The 16208-nt window shown below is 33.6% G+C and overlaps 1 protein-coding gene, 2 non-coding genes and 1 pseudogene across 3 annotated transcripts; 1 reads left to right on the top strand and 3 right to left on the bottom strand.

The window, feature by feature from the left end:
• Nucleotides 1–2366: 2366 nt before the first annotated feature.
• On the bottom strand, nucleotides 2367–2438 carry TRNAP-AGG (transfer RNA proline (anticodon AGG)). The gene has a single exon. It is a non-coding gene; the product is annotated as a tRNA-Pro (tRNA).
• A 5540-nt stretch (nucleotides 2439–7978) lies between these two features.
• LOC143570792 (patatin-like protein 7 pseudogene) lies at nucleotides 7979–9280 on the top strand (annotated as a pseudogene).
• Nucleotides 9281–11659: 2379 nt separating this feature from the next.
• Nucleotides 11660–11732, bottom strand: TRNAK-UUU (transfer RNA lysine (anticodon UUU)). Its single transcript has one exon. It is a non-coding gene; the product is annotated as a tRNA-Lys (tRNA).
• A 377-nt stretch (nucleotides 11733–12109) lies between these two features.
• Nucleotides 12110–13114, bottom strand: LOC143570771 (uncharacterized). The gene is made up of 2 exons (XM_077056339.1): nucleotides 12954–13114; nucleotides 12110–12860 (listed from the first exon to the last, which is right to left on the bottom strand). The coding sequence occupies exons 1-2, from the start codon at nucleotides 12959–12961 to the stop codon at nucleotides 12257–12259; spliced, it is 612 nt and encodes a 203-aa protein (XP_076912454.1). The 5' UTR covers nucleotides 12962–13114; the 3' UTR covers nucleotides 12110–12256.
• Between the last annotated feature and the right edge of the window lie 3094 nt (nucleotides 13115–16208).

A 16208-nucleotide genomic window follows, 5' to 3' on the forward strand; every position in this document is an offset into this window, starting at 1 on the left:
AGCGTTTGAACAATACAAAATGTTTGATAATCGAAAAAGATAAAGTATTAAGGGAGAGATTTGAAAATGATAGTATGTTAAAAAGCGAACAAAATGCAATGATCGAGCAATGAACTCAGACGTCGATTTTTTCAAACTAAGACTCGATCTCACATTTGAGCAAATCGTTCAGACTGAAGCTCAATATATGGATCAACAATGGAGATGGTTGATTGAGAAAGAAACGATTTTGATAGCCATGAAAGGGTATATCCACGATCAAAGTTGTGTGTCTTCTAAAAAAGATGTGATCATAGATAGACTTAAGGAAGATCAACAACAGTCGATCTTCCAAACGATGGTAATCGAAGAACACTACATGGTTCTTTTGAACGAAAGTTACAAAGACTTTGACGCTTATGATATCGAAGCAAAAGTTAGAGAGGATGTGTTTGCACATGTTTTCATGGAGATTATTAATGATATGCGGATCATATATGATTTCGAGATGCAAAAGGTTCAAAACAAGATTCTTGTCGTGTTGAAACCACTTCTAACAGATTTTCAAGAAAATCTAAACGAAAAACTACATGTGAATCTTTCGAGGTATACTTGTATGATGTTGATGATCAATCCGAACCAAGTTTGGTTTTTATAATGATTCGTGGTTTATAATTTCAGGTTGGATGAAATTAAGCAACGAGTCAATTTGCTTTCGAGGCAAGCGGTCTCAATTAGACATGAGGGGGTGATTTATAAGAAGGCCTTTGTAAGAAGATGTGAAAATCTCTTATTAGCAGAATCCGAGGTTTGAAACCACATGTAGTCTGATATAGTGATGGATTTAGGATCTTTTATTGGTGTCACTTTTTAAAATGTTCAGTCAGCGATGTGACACCAATTCACTATTTTAGAATATACTTATGTTGATATTTTTGTTTTTAATTGCTTTGAAGGTTGATCTATTAGGAGATCAAGTGGAGGCACTTCAAGACCTACTTCAAAAGATTTACATTGTTTTGGATCAAAACTCCTCCGTTTTGTCACACAATATTCATGTGAGTTTACAGAAGAATACTCTAAATAAAAAAGGATATTAATTTAATCAATAATTTCTTAACTTATGATTTCTTGTATTTTTTATGTGACATTCAAAAATATGTTTTAATTCAGGTGCCGGATATATTGAAGATGATTAATATCAGTTTAGCGGGTTGATTATAATTAGATACTTTTCCTTCCCGGTTTAACAGGCCAAACTGGCTGGTCCGATTTCAAAGCACATGTTGTACTTGAGCTTTATTGTTTTTGGTTTGCTACCATAGTGGTTATTTTGTGTTCTATTTGTAATATATTGTGTTAAGTTCTTTTTGGTGCCAATGGCTTGGTTAATTTAACCCGCCGTTGAGTCCAGTCGTCAACATTTAACCAATTGAGTCATTAAGGATTCAGTTTTTTACCAGTTGAGTCTTAACTCAACTAGTTAACTCCATTCAACAATTCCGATAACCTTGTTTAAAATGTCTATTGTACCCCTTTGGTTATTTATTTTTAAAAATATATACCGCACATGAGAGGAACATGCTTGGATTTAACAAGTTAAATGGATGGAATTAGTAGAAAGTACATTAACTATGCAAAAAATTTAAAATAAATAAGAACATCTAGTTTAGAGACACATAATTTAAATGTAATTATAGAGAAAAATAATTTTTGAACAAAAACACAACCAAAAGATGTAAAGAGTGTAATCCTATCATAAAACACAGATAAAAGGAATTCAAAATACAAATAAATAAAAGTTATTTTCTCTTCCTGTAGCATCATAATCGCTATAGTTTTATTCAAACCCAACTCGTAATTATTGGATATTATGTTTAATATTATAAGCCTACGAGCCCATTAAGTATCTAGAGCTGTACCGACCTAGCTGCCCGGGCGGGTAGTCTTGTAACATTATGACAAGACTAATTTGTATCCTGGGGATGTATAATCTTATGAGCTTTTCAAGACGGGAAGCAAAAGTGTTCCATGATGCTATGTGCCTGATAACAATGTGGTGTCTATGAAGGGTGAGGACCGACATGATTTTTGACCGGAAACAAGTGCAATAGGTGGTGGATAGTATTAAAGCATTGGGTTTCCTTTGGGTGCGGAATAGGGTGAACAAGGAGTCAATTACGTGGGAAAGTGACGGGCTTTTGACATATAAAAGTGGTTTCATTGGTGTGTTTGGTTAAGCGATATGTGGTTGTAAATACTGGTGGTCGGTTTGTATGTTTGGTGTGGTTAGCATTTTGCTATACCATTTTATGATCAATAAAAAATGTTGCTGGTCGTTTAGATATGAAACAAAAAAAAAACTGCACAAAAATAATAAAACGTTTGGGGCATTCCGAGAATTGAACTCGGGACCTCTGGCACCCTAAGCGAGAATCATACCACTAGACCAAATGCCCAATTTTGTTTTATTTTTATCCATTATTCATAATATTCAATCCACGCAAAGTTCATGTCAATACATTCAAATCTTTTTTTATTCTTTTTATTATGTTTACTGAGATAAACAAGCATGTTAAACACTCGATACATATAGTGATTAACTTACTATTTTCGTGGTTTGGTTATACCTTAAGCTTATTTATCAATAAAGTTATTTATATTTTTGGTCTTTCGTTACATCGTTAGTTTATATTTATGGTTTTCACCTTAACTAAATTGATTAGACTAGCCGCTAACACATCGCATCCTTTACCTAACATATCCTTGATCATCACTATCCAATCCATGGCATGGCATGAGTAATCTTTGTTTCCTACAATACTCTCAATAATTAACCACCAATTCCTTCCTTCTTTTGCATCTTTGAGACATCTACAAACTCACATATTCACCTTGTTCCACACTAACACCCATCATAGCTCTGGCCTCCCTTGCACAAAATCAAACACTACAAATTGCAGCCACCATAATCAAATTAAACATGTATCACACATACAAATAATTGACGAAAATGCAAGTCACATACATGCAAAATCCATAAACATATCAAAATCCAAAATCTGAATCTTCAATACAAAAATAGAATGCTAAATCAGGATAAATGGCAAAAACTACGAATTGTAAAACCAAAACTGATATAAAAACCGAACCTCAAATCAAACCCAAAAATCACAATTAAAATCAATCTTTCAAATCAAAACATGCTAATAGAAGAAAGCTATTTATTAAATAACTTTAATAATTATGTTTTTTATAAAAATATCTATTTAAAAAATATTTATTAAAGTAATATTGACATGTGTGTATATGAATAACATGTGCATAGTTAAATGTATATAATAACAAATATTAAAAAAAACTTAAAATATTTTAGAAAAATAAATAGATGATTGTTGAATGATTGCTAATATTTGAGATGATTGATTGAGTTGATCTGTTAGGATGTTGATTAAACATGATAAGTTAATTAGTAACGTAGGAGTGCCTCCATAATGCTGACATTTGAGGTGATTAATTGATTGTATGGTAAGATATAAAGAGTGTCGGTATTTTGTCCATGCCATGCTGAATTGAACCTATACCATCCGAACAACATGTAAGGGAACAGTATCTTATCTGTGCCGTGTTGAATTGAACCTGTACCATCCGAACAACATGTAAGGGAACGAAGGTCTTTACGCTTATAAATTTTAGTTGTTACGTCTAATTTTCTAATAAGCATGTTATGTTTGAATGAACATGCTTAACTCATTTAATATTTTAATGTTATGTTTGGGTTTCAATTACATGTTTAAATCATTTAATTAAAAAAATGCAAAATTGTGTTAATACATAGAACATACATTATGTGCCAATTAAAAGTTGATAAACAAAATTATAATGGTGACAATACGAGAAGATAAACAGTAATTGTGATAATTTTTTATTGATGTTGATCTTACAAACTTCTTGCTATCTTCTACTGTACACTTGAAAAGGATTGTATATCTATGCATAAGTCTCTGCCGTCACTATCTTGCCTGATTATTCATAGAATTGTAGGAACAAATTTTGAAATTAATGTAAGTAAAAAAGTTAGTAATTAGACAATAAACATATAAAGTAGTAAACAGTCATTATGATTTTTGCATTATTGGTCATATGTCTTCTCTATGTTAGATCTAAACGTTTCTAAAAATTATACTTCCTTGTGTATATTTCATGAAAACTTTAAATTGGATTGCGGAAATGTGAGATAAGGAACGTACATTAACTGAAATTTGGCTCGACAATCCCAAGATGTTGCGGATGTGTAGGCTCATGCACGACGACTACATGTGGTTCACCGTAAACACTAAAAGGCACACCTAGCTATGGGAGAACCAAAGTATTTTTAGTACCATATGTAAAGTTCACTTACATATTTGGTTAGATGGCTATTCTGTAAAGTTTTATATGTTAAACGATATATTTTTAATAAATTATTAGTTTAAAATGTTTATTTAAGTTGTTTTCCCTTGATTTTCAGAAGGTTAGTGAAAACCTTCTTAAAAAGTAGAAAAGCCTCATAATACATATATATGTATTATATATAGGCAAATATATGATATCACATAATTATAGTATTTAATGTAGTAGGTAGAATAAAATTCAACAAATATAATTAAGAAGGTAAATAAAATGTCAAATCTACTAGTTAAGACTTGTAAATAAAGTATTTGGCATATAAGTGGTTGGCCTTGTGGTTCAATGGCATGTGGTGTGGGTAATGGTTAATGCTTGAGATATTATGGGTTTTGGTCCAAAACATGACTTAGCGTGAGTTTTTCTATAGTGGTGAGTTTTCTTCTTAACATTGTTTTCCTGGGTAAGTCAGATCTGGAGCGTCAATATCAGTATTCACTCGGGTATTGGGGATGTTGAAAGTTTAATCTGCAACGAGTTAGAAGAAAAATGAAGGGGTTAAGTGCAAGTTTAGTTTAATAAATTAATAAATTTATTTGAGTTTGAATTAGAGTAGGTTTATTATTTAAAGGGATTGAGTCTATTAGAGAGTATAGGGGTAATTGTAATGTTTGGTTTTCATACTTGATAATATTGGAAGAGACATGGTGAGTTAACATAAAAGATCGGTGTTGATCGTGTTGTTCGATCAAATTAAGTCCAACAATGAATTGTTTCAAACTCGGTTAAATAATATACTTATATTTGACGTATAAAGTATACTTTTTAGTTTTTAGAGCTTTTCACTATCCTGGCTTATGTTTTATGCACAAATATTGATAATACTGGATTATGTGGAAAGATGTTCAAAGAGAGAAATTAGTAAAGGATTTTTCATATATCAGTATATATATAGATTTCGGGTACTTCTTGCAACCTTTAATTATGTTGGAATTGCTTCATGGATAAATATTGATTTTTAAGTTTGCCATTCGGGATGTGAATGTAGCACGTTAGGAAAATTTCATATTGGTCGTGACCAATAGAGAGATTCACAAGAAACGTATCGCTTCAAGCCTTCAAATATCATTAACGCGTTTTTGATGAGTTGGTTATGGATAACATGAGAATTCTACACTTAAGTGTGCTCGAATTTGGGTAATTATAGAATAGGTGAGTACTTCTTGACTTCTTGTGAACTATCCACTCGAATATAAGAGGGTTGTAATGTTAAATGAAAATTTTAACATCTTTTAAGCTATATGGCACAATGTCTCTAGCATTATCCCTCCTTAATTAAGCTATATGGCCAAAGAAACTTTAAACATTAAATAAATAAACCAACTGGCAGGGCCGGCTCTGAAAAGACGAAAAATCTTTTGGGCCAAAGGCGAACTTTTTTTTTGGCCTTAGGTAAAAGAAACATTTTGTTGGGTTTAAACAATTTAATTATAAATGAGCTTATTTAATTATGATTTAAGTTGTGTAAAAAACTTTTGTATAAAAATAAGCTTAAAATTGTCTCAAATAAGACTAAAACCCACAACCTTTTGGTTAGATGTCATACCCCTTTACCATTAGACCAAACTAGTGGTTATGTAATTGTGTTGAAACATTGATTATACACATGTTTTTGATAAAACATACATATAACTTTAAAAAAAAAAAATTTCGGGCCTAACGGGATGTCGGGCCTGTTGCCGTCGACTACCCTGCCATGCCTCAAAAACGGCCTTGACAACCGGTTACGGATGGTTTCATTCAAACTATGAGGAGACATTTTCTATGGTGTAGTCAACATTAAATGAATTAGATTGATGGTTTCATTCAAACTTATGCTATATAATTATCAATTTTTTTGTAAATACGGATTGTGACAATTTTATGATATAGGTGTTATATTGTTACGAACATCTTAACATCTTTTACTTTACACTCGAAAAGGATCGTATATCCATGCAAGTCTATGTCATTCGCTAACTTTTCTGATCATTGACAGAATTTTAGGAACATATTTCACAAAAAATTGTAAAAGAAAGTATTGATTAAACAATAAACATGCATATAGTAAGCAGTGATTGTGATTTCGGCATTATTGTTGATATGTCTTGTCTACATTAAACACAAAGGTTTTTTTAACATTATGCTTTGTTGGTGAATGTTTCATGAAAACGTTTAAACGCTTTATTGAAGGATTGATCCTTTTCCCCTATTTAATTCGTGAAATTTCACACTTTATATATATATATATATATATATATATATATATATATATATATATATATATATGTTCTTTTGGTAGTATGTCCATATTATCACAAATATATGTAACAAACTAAGTGGCTTTGTAAGAGCCTAAGAGGATTCAAACTCGGCTACTAGCGGTTGATGTAGGAGCTTTCCTTCAGAGACCTGCCAGGCGGATTAATTAACGTCAAAAAAAAAAATAAGCAACATGAATTTCTTTCGCTTAAACGTGTACACATACGTTCATAACTACAAAGTAAAGTAAAACCCGGGTTTTGGAACAACTAAATGCGTACCCTTTTGGTAAAATACGTATTTTCTCAATCCATCGACAATCGGTACCAACTATTGACGGAACACCAATTCAAGGACACTCAATTTCAGGCTTCTAACGGTCTTTGTCACATTGGAAGAGAGGAGGGGGGGGGGGGGGGGGGGGTTGAGTCCTGAAACATAAATGAATTAATATTAAGAAAGCATACACAAAACATGTGAAACTTCAACCATGAAAAACTTCTTAAGAGTAAAGTGATGCTAAGAGGACCTATACAACACTTTAAATTCACTACCATAAGAGAGCAATATATGCCTGCATATAGATATACTAGATGCATGCAAATAAACATAATACTAATATATCAAGATGTATGAAATCAAAAGCACGAAAATTAACGGCTTTAATATCGAAATTATGATTCCAGACCTCAAAAATCGATTTCCAAAATCTAAAAATATCCGCCTGGATGCTATAAACTTAAAAACCAGTTCAATAACGGGAAGTTAATTTTAGTATAATTGTTAACAATTTATCATACAAGTTTCTGTTGTAATAAACGACGCAGTTTGTTGCCTGTTTGTCTTCTGTTTAAATGTAATCACTACTTTTCAGTTTAATATTTCCTCGAGAAAAAGCTCAAATAAAAAGGTCTACAAGTTAAAATATTCACCCGCCAAAAACAGGAAGAAGGAAGAAAATGGTCTACTACATATGTTTTTCACCTTTCTAAACAATAGTTTGGTGGTTGGTGACTGTCACACTTGTCACTTGCTTTGATATAAAAATCTTGAAAGAGTGCATATTATTATTATAACATTATTATGCAATCACTGAGTTGGTTTGGTCATGATTTTACAGATTAGTTATCAGAATGCATTTATTTACCTAATAATCTTCTAGTTGTCGTAAAAATCGCAAAAGAACTTATAAAGAAGTGATAGCTATATCACTAGGTTTATACCTAGGGTTTCTATTTTAAGGCAGTTGCGTGTATAAATTTCTTACTATATGTAGAAAGCTACAATTATATAACAAAAGTTGATCGTAAAGCCTCAATCATCGGATCAAATGCAAGAGCCGAGCATCCACAACGACAATATCAGTTACGAGATCTTCTCGATCCTCGAGAACGAGTTCTTATTCGGTAACAAAGATCATCCAATGGCGAATGATGATGACCGCGGTGCTAGAGGCAAAATTTGTGTGTTATCGATTGATGGTGGAGGAATGCGGAGTAATGTTCTTGCTAGTAAAGCTTTAGCTCACCTCGAGAACGCTTTGAAAGAAAAATCGGGTGATCAGGAGGCGATAATAGCCGATTATATTGATGTTGCTGCTGGCACGGGCGTTGGAGGTGTGTTCACTGCGATGTTATTTGGAACAAATAATCAGACGGTCCCGCTTTTTAAAGCAGAGGACACGTGGCAGTTTTTAGCTGAGCATGGGAAGCGGTTGTGTAAAAGCAGATCAAGTTCCGGAGGTGGCGGTGGAGGTTTATTAAAAAGGATATTTCGTGGTGGCGGTAGTAGTGGTGGTGGTGCTGGTTTAGGTAATGCGACGATCGCGTTTGAAAACGCGATGAAAAAGGCGTTTGTGGTCAACGGAAGAAGTTTGACTTTAAAGGACACGTTGAAACCAGTTTTAATCCCGTGCTACGACTTTTCCAGCTCGGCTCCATTTTTATTTTCCAGAGCCGATGCTTTGGAGGACAACAGCTACGACTTCCGGCTCTGGGAGGTGTGTCGTGCCACGTCAGCAGAGCCGGAAGTGTTCGAACCTGTTGTCATAAATTCCATTAATGGAAAAACCAGGTGTATCACGGTTGATGGGGGGTTAGTCATGAGTAACCCCACAGTAGCCGCGATCACTCACGTGCTACATAATAAAAAGGAATTCCCATTTGCACGTGGGGTGGAGGACCTTTTGGTAATTTCACTTGGAAGTGGTCAACCTTTTGAAGGAAACTATGATTATGAGCAAGTGAAGAAGTGGAAGGCTAAAGACTGGACTCAACACGTGGCACGTATTTCTAGTGGTAGTTTGGCGGACATGGTGGATGATGTTGTGGCAATGTTGTTTGGTCAGTATCAGTGTAGTAACTATGTTCGAATACAAGTGTGTTCGAACATGGGTAACGACATTGATACGAATCCTAGTTTGAGTAATATAAGTGGATTAGGCGATAAGATGTTGAAACAAAAGAATGTTGAATCCGTGTTGTTTGGTGGTAAGAAGATCAGTGACCAGACCAACTTTGAGAAACTCGAATGGTTTGCCGAAGAACTGGTGGCGGAACATCGGAAGAGGAGTGGTCGTTTTGTTCCCACTGTTGCATTCAAACAAAAAGTATGAAATTCATATTTAACTTTTGAAATATGCTATATAAATTTCTATAAACAAAGTCACTTCCGTCATGACTTGAAACGCGACATGGACAAATACCATGAAATGTTCTAGATTTATGTTATCTTTTTCAAGCCGTTTATTAATTAAACAAATCATGTTTAAGTTGACACATGTTACATGTTTAGTTAAACAGGTCGACTGACCAACCCGTATAATTAAAGACCTGCTAGTTTGTTCAATCAAAAACCCATCAGCGTGTTAAATTAAATATTGCCTTCCGATAATCCGTTTATAACCTGTTAAACATGTTAGTACTTAGTTTACTGAGTTTTCTACCATGTTTTGTTTAATCATTAGTTTTTACCTTGTCTATGCAACACACGTGTTATAATCTAAAGTTTAATGGAGGGTTAATGCATTGTGAGGTTAATTATCGTACTTAAAAAATAATAATTGACTACATAAAAATTTTAGTTAAAAACATCATTTTACTTGTGAGTTGTGAAACCAACTAGTCAACTAGAGATCAATAAGCTGCTAATGATTAATGATGCTGACGTGACAAGTTTTTATATATCATATGTGCATGCATGGCCTTAAAATACACAGTAAATTTAATAAAAGCTGATGTAATTACACATGTTATGTTAGTTAACATTTCTTAATCTTTCTTCCTTAATCAGCACCCTTGATCACCTATTGACCGCCACCTGACCCAATCATGATTATTCAAAGACCACCACCGCTCGCCACCCTTGACCGTCATCCACGACCTTTGACTCACAAAACCACCATGGAACACAAAGAAAAGCATAGATTCTAAGAAATCCATAATTAAAAAGCTGAATAAAATTTGCTCCAATGTGCATTTTGTTACTACAAAATACTTCATACATATATCTAATAATATACTGATAAGTTTACCATAATGTTTGTTCCAATATCCATTTAGTTCCTAGAAAATTCTACATGTATCTATAATTATACAGTAATATTTTTTGTAATGTAAAGTCCCTAGCATTTAATAACATAAATTCATTATGAATGCAGGTGTGAATTGTGATGTATATAAAGGTTTTTCTTTCGAAGGAGGTGGTGAATGAATAATGATAAGGGTAGAAAGGTAAATAAATTAATAAAAATGTATGGTTGGGGATTGTTTTGTGTACAACGTTAATATGGTGTTAGTGATGTCTATTCTTTCTTTACTTTGTGAATTGTCTCACTATAAAAGAAACTAAAGGTTTAAAAAGTGAAACATGTGGTAAAGAAATCTAGTTTGTAGGACTGTAGGAGTTTGTTAGTGGTATTAGATATATATTTGAGAATATACGATCCGTTATATCGGGAGTGAATCTAGAGTCCTATGGGTTATATTTTTTATCTATATGACGGTTTTTCAATTTTCGTTTTAACTTATGAGGTTTTTTAACGTCGACCCCAACTTTTAATTTACTTAAAAATAAGAGTTATGGATTCGGTTAAACAATAGAGCATTATTTAGCTTTAATATCATACGAATAATATAAATAAAAAGTATCATAAAACATAAGCATCATCGATTATTAAGGTTCCATCTAAGATGTGGCTCAATACTAGAGCTTGATTGAGGTCTTGTGATGTGATTACTTCTAGCATAATTGTTGGATATCCATGTATAATAATCTTATATATGCAAGAAAAATTTTTACATGCCCGGTGCTTCCTAGCAATCCAAAAAAGCCGTATTTTTTTGAATGTCTTTCTAGTTTCTAGTAATCTTAGATGCCACCAAACTTTAGCGTATCTTTTTTAGTATTAAAAGAAAAGGAATTTGTAGACATTCAATTGTAGTTCTTTCACTAATTCGTTAGTATTCATCGAATTGATCGTCTAATGTCACATATGGCGCACGTGCGTTTTTGTAAAGGTGAAAAATCAATACACACTCATCATATCTTTATGTAACTAAGGGTTTAAATGTTGTGATGATATATGTGACGGATTGGAGTAAGGGAAAGAGTAGAGCGAGTTCCTCAATCCTTACGGTCTGCGACCTTCGTTTCAAGCTTACTTAACGAGAGAAAGAAAAGTTTTCCTTTCCTTTCAAATCCCTTTGAAAAGAAAGTTCTCTATCAACTTTTCTTCTTTATTTCACCATTTTTCCTTTACTTTCTTTCTATTAATGAAACTGGAAACACACCATTTTAATCTTTCTTTTCCTTTCTCTCCTAAAGAAAACTAAGGAACACAACAATTCTTTATTTTCCATTCAATTGTTTTCCTTTCTCTCCATTATTGAGAGTTAAGAGCCATTAAAATGTAGCCTCTTAATGACTATTAAGGGGATACCAAACAGCCTCTTATTTTGGTTGTTGCTTTGCAAAAAGCTTAAGAAAATAAACACACCATCCGTGGGACTCGAACCCACGACCACGTGGTTAAAAGCCACGCGCTCTACCAACTGAGCTAGAACGGCTACATGTTAGGACAAAACACTAGTTCATATATATAATGCAAATCACTTTTTAAAATGTCCAAAACCAAGGCAAAACACCACTACGTATAACATCATAAAATCATTATATGCACTTATAAGATTTATATAAGATCAAAGGGTTTTATATTAGTTCTAACTTCTAATACGAGTTAGGAGATGTGTCGTACATGCTCGTACACATTCATCCGATCCCCAAGTTGTGGTTACTATATCTTATAACATAAAATTGAACTAATGTTCACACCAAAATAGTCGTTTTCGCATTTACATTTATTTCTAACAAACAACATTTTAATCGTGTATGAGGATAAAGAAAGCCTGAAAACCAGATCAACATACGACGATAAAGCCCGAGAACCAGATCAACAATTTCATTCTCATTTTAATCACTTCAACTGTAAAACATAATGGTTGGGAGTTATTACTTATTATTACAAATGGCCTTAATTACAACTCAAGATTTATTAAAATCAATCAAGAGCTCCAACCATAAACCGTTATTGTTAAGCATCCTTACCCTCTAACCATTCTTTAAATCTTGCTTCTTTATCATCTTTAAACTTATCAAAACTCTCCAAACCCGACCGATCCGACACCTCTTCTTCTTCACCCCGACTCGACACAGGCAACTCATCCCCAACCGATGACACCAAAGTAGTCGACTTTTCAACATCAATAACATTAACATTAACATTAACATTACCCTTCCATCCCACCCGACCCTTAAACCCTGAACCCGCCCGACTACTAATCAACCCCTTCTTCGGTTGCTTCGACGGCATAATACCCAACGCCTTCCTAATATCTTTAACCATATCATCCACAATCGGAAACCCGCAATCCGACATCGACCTCACCATCGTGATCGAATCCTCCGAGTCTTCCGTATGCAAACCGACATCACGCGCTTTCGCGACAATGCTGGTTCGGAGATTAACGAGACGCGGTACCGCGTTTTGGGTGTGTTCTTGAACATGAAACAAACCCACTGAGGGTTCGTTAGCTAATGATTTCATCATGTCACCTAAATCTTCTGCTATATATTTAAACCCATTTACTGGTGTGTAATTATGCATCTTGGTAAGTGCAGATCGTAGCTCATCATCACTAGTTAAAACACAAATAATATTATGAATATAAAGTTATGAACAAACCCTAATTGCTTACTAATGGATACCCAATTGGATTAAAGTAACTTACTTGAACATAGATGGTGAATTGGCTGGTCAATTGGGTTCGAACCCTAAATTGTGAAAGTCAAAATTAGGAGTGAAATTCGGAAATTGGTGATTGAAATCAAGAGAAAATGGATTGTGAATAAACAATCAATGATTGGGTTATTATTAATTGGTAAATTGGTGAAATGGAAGTGATGATATTGTGGGATTGAATTGTGGTTTGGTGAATGTTATTGTTGGTGATGGTGGATGTTACAGGGATAGAAATTGAAGGGTTAAATACACGTTTGATTATTATATTGTGTTGTGTTGTTCTTTTAAAGATAAAAAATAAAAATATTATCTTGAGTAGATTAAAATGGAAGTTTCCTCAACTAAAAAAATTGATTTAATTAATATTAGTATTAATTTTAATAAATCCAAAGTTGTTAAGTAGTTGATAATATTTATTATCTTGGTTGACATTATTATATAGATATAGAATATTTGTGTGTTTATTTATGTGTATGTATAAACTAATACCATAGTGGTCTTATATCATTAAAAGTTTTGAAATTTATGGTGTACTTGGTTTGATACCCAAAAGCGAGTCTTGAATGTCTTAGGTTTTGAAGATTACAATCAAGTATTGTGTTATATGCTTATACGTTGTTTTGTATATCGGTCGAGTCTTTATTTGTTGGCTTGATAAGTATAATGGGATTGGATGGAAGGACTGGCATGGGCTTAGTCAGTTTTAAATGGGCTAAAGTTTCTGTGTTTTTTGCAAGCCTATGTCAGTCCTTCGATCCAAACCCATCAGCTCTTACTAAACCAATAAATAGAGACTCTGGCCCGGCTTGGCGGCTCATATGCAAAACAATGAATAAACATATTTGCACAATATTTTAAATATTTTCAACATATAAGGGAGAATAATACGAGAATGTTCCTAGGTTGGTGTGAAATCGTAAGAATAATATGATTTTGTGTGAAACTTGATTTGCAGTAGGAGATTTGGTGAGAGGCAAGTCTGAGAGGAAAAAGCTACATATCTAACTAAAATGTTCACAATGACTTACTCTAAACTCGTATGTGATATTGAGTCAAGCGTTGATACAAAAATAAACACTTCAAACAATAATTCGTTACATTTACATTAGTGTTTTGTCATATTGAGTTAAAACATTTAATCAAACACAAGAGATACTTTCCCTTTTGTCATACCATATAACGACTCATGTAACCATGCCAACATCTTTTGTGTTATCAAAACACTTTCTTTAGATCTTCATAAAAATCAGAAGAGTAAACTGCAGTTTTCGTCCCTGTGGTTTGTCCAAATTTACGGTTTTAATCCAATAGTTTTAAATTTGCGATTTTCGTCCCTGTGGTTTCATTTTACTTGCAATTAAACCTGAATTCACTAGCCCCGCTAAGTTTGGCAGTTAAACCCATCAACGTGCCCCTCACGTGAGAGGAAAATTTGTACATTTTCTCCCCAAATACAACCCAGCCTTTCACGTGAGGGGGCTTGCGAATTGGATTGTGGTTTATTTTATGAGAAAATGGACAAAACTTCCCTGGCGGGAGGTGCACGCTGATGGGTTTAACAATCAAACTTAACGGGGTTAGTGAATTCGGGTTTAATTGCAAGTAAAATGAAACCACAGGGACAAAAATCGCAAATTGAAAACTATTTGACTAAAACCGCAAATTTAAACAAACCACAAGGACGAAAACCGCAGTGTACTCAAATCAGAACGATAATCATCTGTAAGTCATAACACATGCGAAGTTACTTCTTATGTTCATCAGATCAAATTTCTCTGTCCATTTCAGAATGGAGAATTGCTATCAAGGATTTGCCTTTTACCAAACGCTGCTTTTACAGAATATGGTAATTCTCAGCTAAAAACATATTTTATCATGCATTTGACTTTTGAGGTCAAATGAGTTGCAAGTTGACTTTTATTCCCTATCAAATCCAGCAATGATCTGAATTTTGCTACAACTAAACAGGAATCTCAAGTCTAATATGAAAACATATTACATAATTAAGATTATCTGGAAAATCAGATAATTTGTATTTGTTTGGACAATTTGACCTAAGAGGTCAAACAGCAGTGTTTGTAGCTGTTGTAACCAATAATGCTGATAAAAAAAATACAAAAAAGTATTTGAAGAGATCATGAGAAGCTAAAGAAGTAAAGATATGCCTGTCAATGTGAGCTGTGTTTATTTCCTATAATCTGTGTACTTAAACTTGAACTTCAAATAAAGAGCCTTATAATTAAACATTATATCTGTTAAACTGATACTAAGTTCATTATGCTCTTTGACCCCTTTAGAATGAGGGGATTCTTATATCTAAAGTGCATTTAACCATTGATTGAGATACGAGTTTGTGGGTTTGCAGCCAACTGCAACCCCCTAAACACAACTTGTAGCAGATAAAAACTGTATCTAAAAGTTGAACATTAAAATCTTGACCTACGAAGTTTTGCATGGTCGTAACACTAGTTAATGCAACTTTAGCTTTGGCTAGTTGGACAAGAAACTGATGATGTTCAGGATTCCGACACTTATCAAATAGCTAGTTAGGTAACAGTTCAAAACCGAGGATTTGTTGATTCGGACTGCTTTTTGCACACCCCTAAACACACCAAAAGCGGCTCTAATCTCTAATGAGTCCTATACATGTATACCAAGATTTTCCTCCATTCTCTATTTTACTAAATGAGCTTCATCTCCAGTTCTCCTTGTTTAAAACAAATTAAGTTCTTTTTTGTCACTGTCGTTTGCTCATTTAACTAGTTTAGTCCAAATCCGAAACCTTCAACCCTTTTGAGTCACTATGGTTAAATAGTTTAACTGGTTTTTATCCTTGACGCTAACTCTGTTAGATGTTTTCAACTAGTTTTCATAAAATGACCAAAATACCCCTGTGTTCACAGATATCACATAAAACCCGTCTCGTAGGCAATGAGAAAATGCTAAGCTACTATAAGAGGTGAAATTTCTCCCAACAAATTTAACACCGCTATATTATAGTTTTCTCTTGAAACACTTAAAGATCTTCAAATGAGTATATGACATACTAAGAAAATAGTCTAGACGTATAAACGAAACAACATACATAGGAGTACCGATATTAACTGATTAGCACAAGCACAACTTTTGATGATCAAGTATCTTCTCAAATCTCCACCTATACGTTGACGGTTCACCTGCATATCAGGAACTTCAACTTAGAACAACGAAGTTATAAATCACTAACGTAACTTGACTACTTTAC

This window comes from Bidens hawaiensis, unplaced genomic scaffold, assembly GCF_021521415.1.
Source record: "Bidens hawaiensis isolate Kalapana, Puna unplaced genomic scaffold, B.hawaiensis_p1.1 tig00025049_1, whole genome shotgun sequence".
Taxonomy (NCBI): Eukaryota; Viridiplantae; Streptophyta; class Magnoliopsida; order Asterales; family Asteraceae; genus Bidens; species Bidens hawaiensis.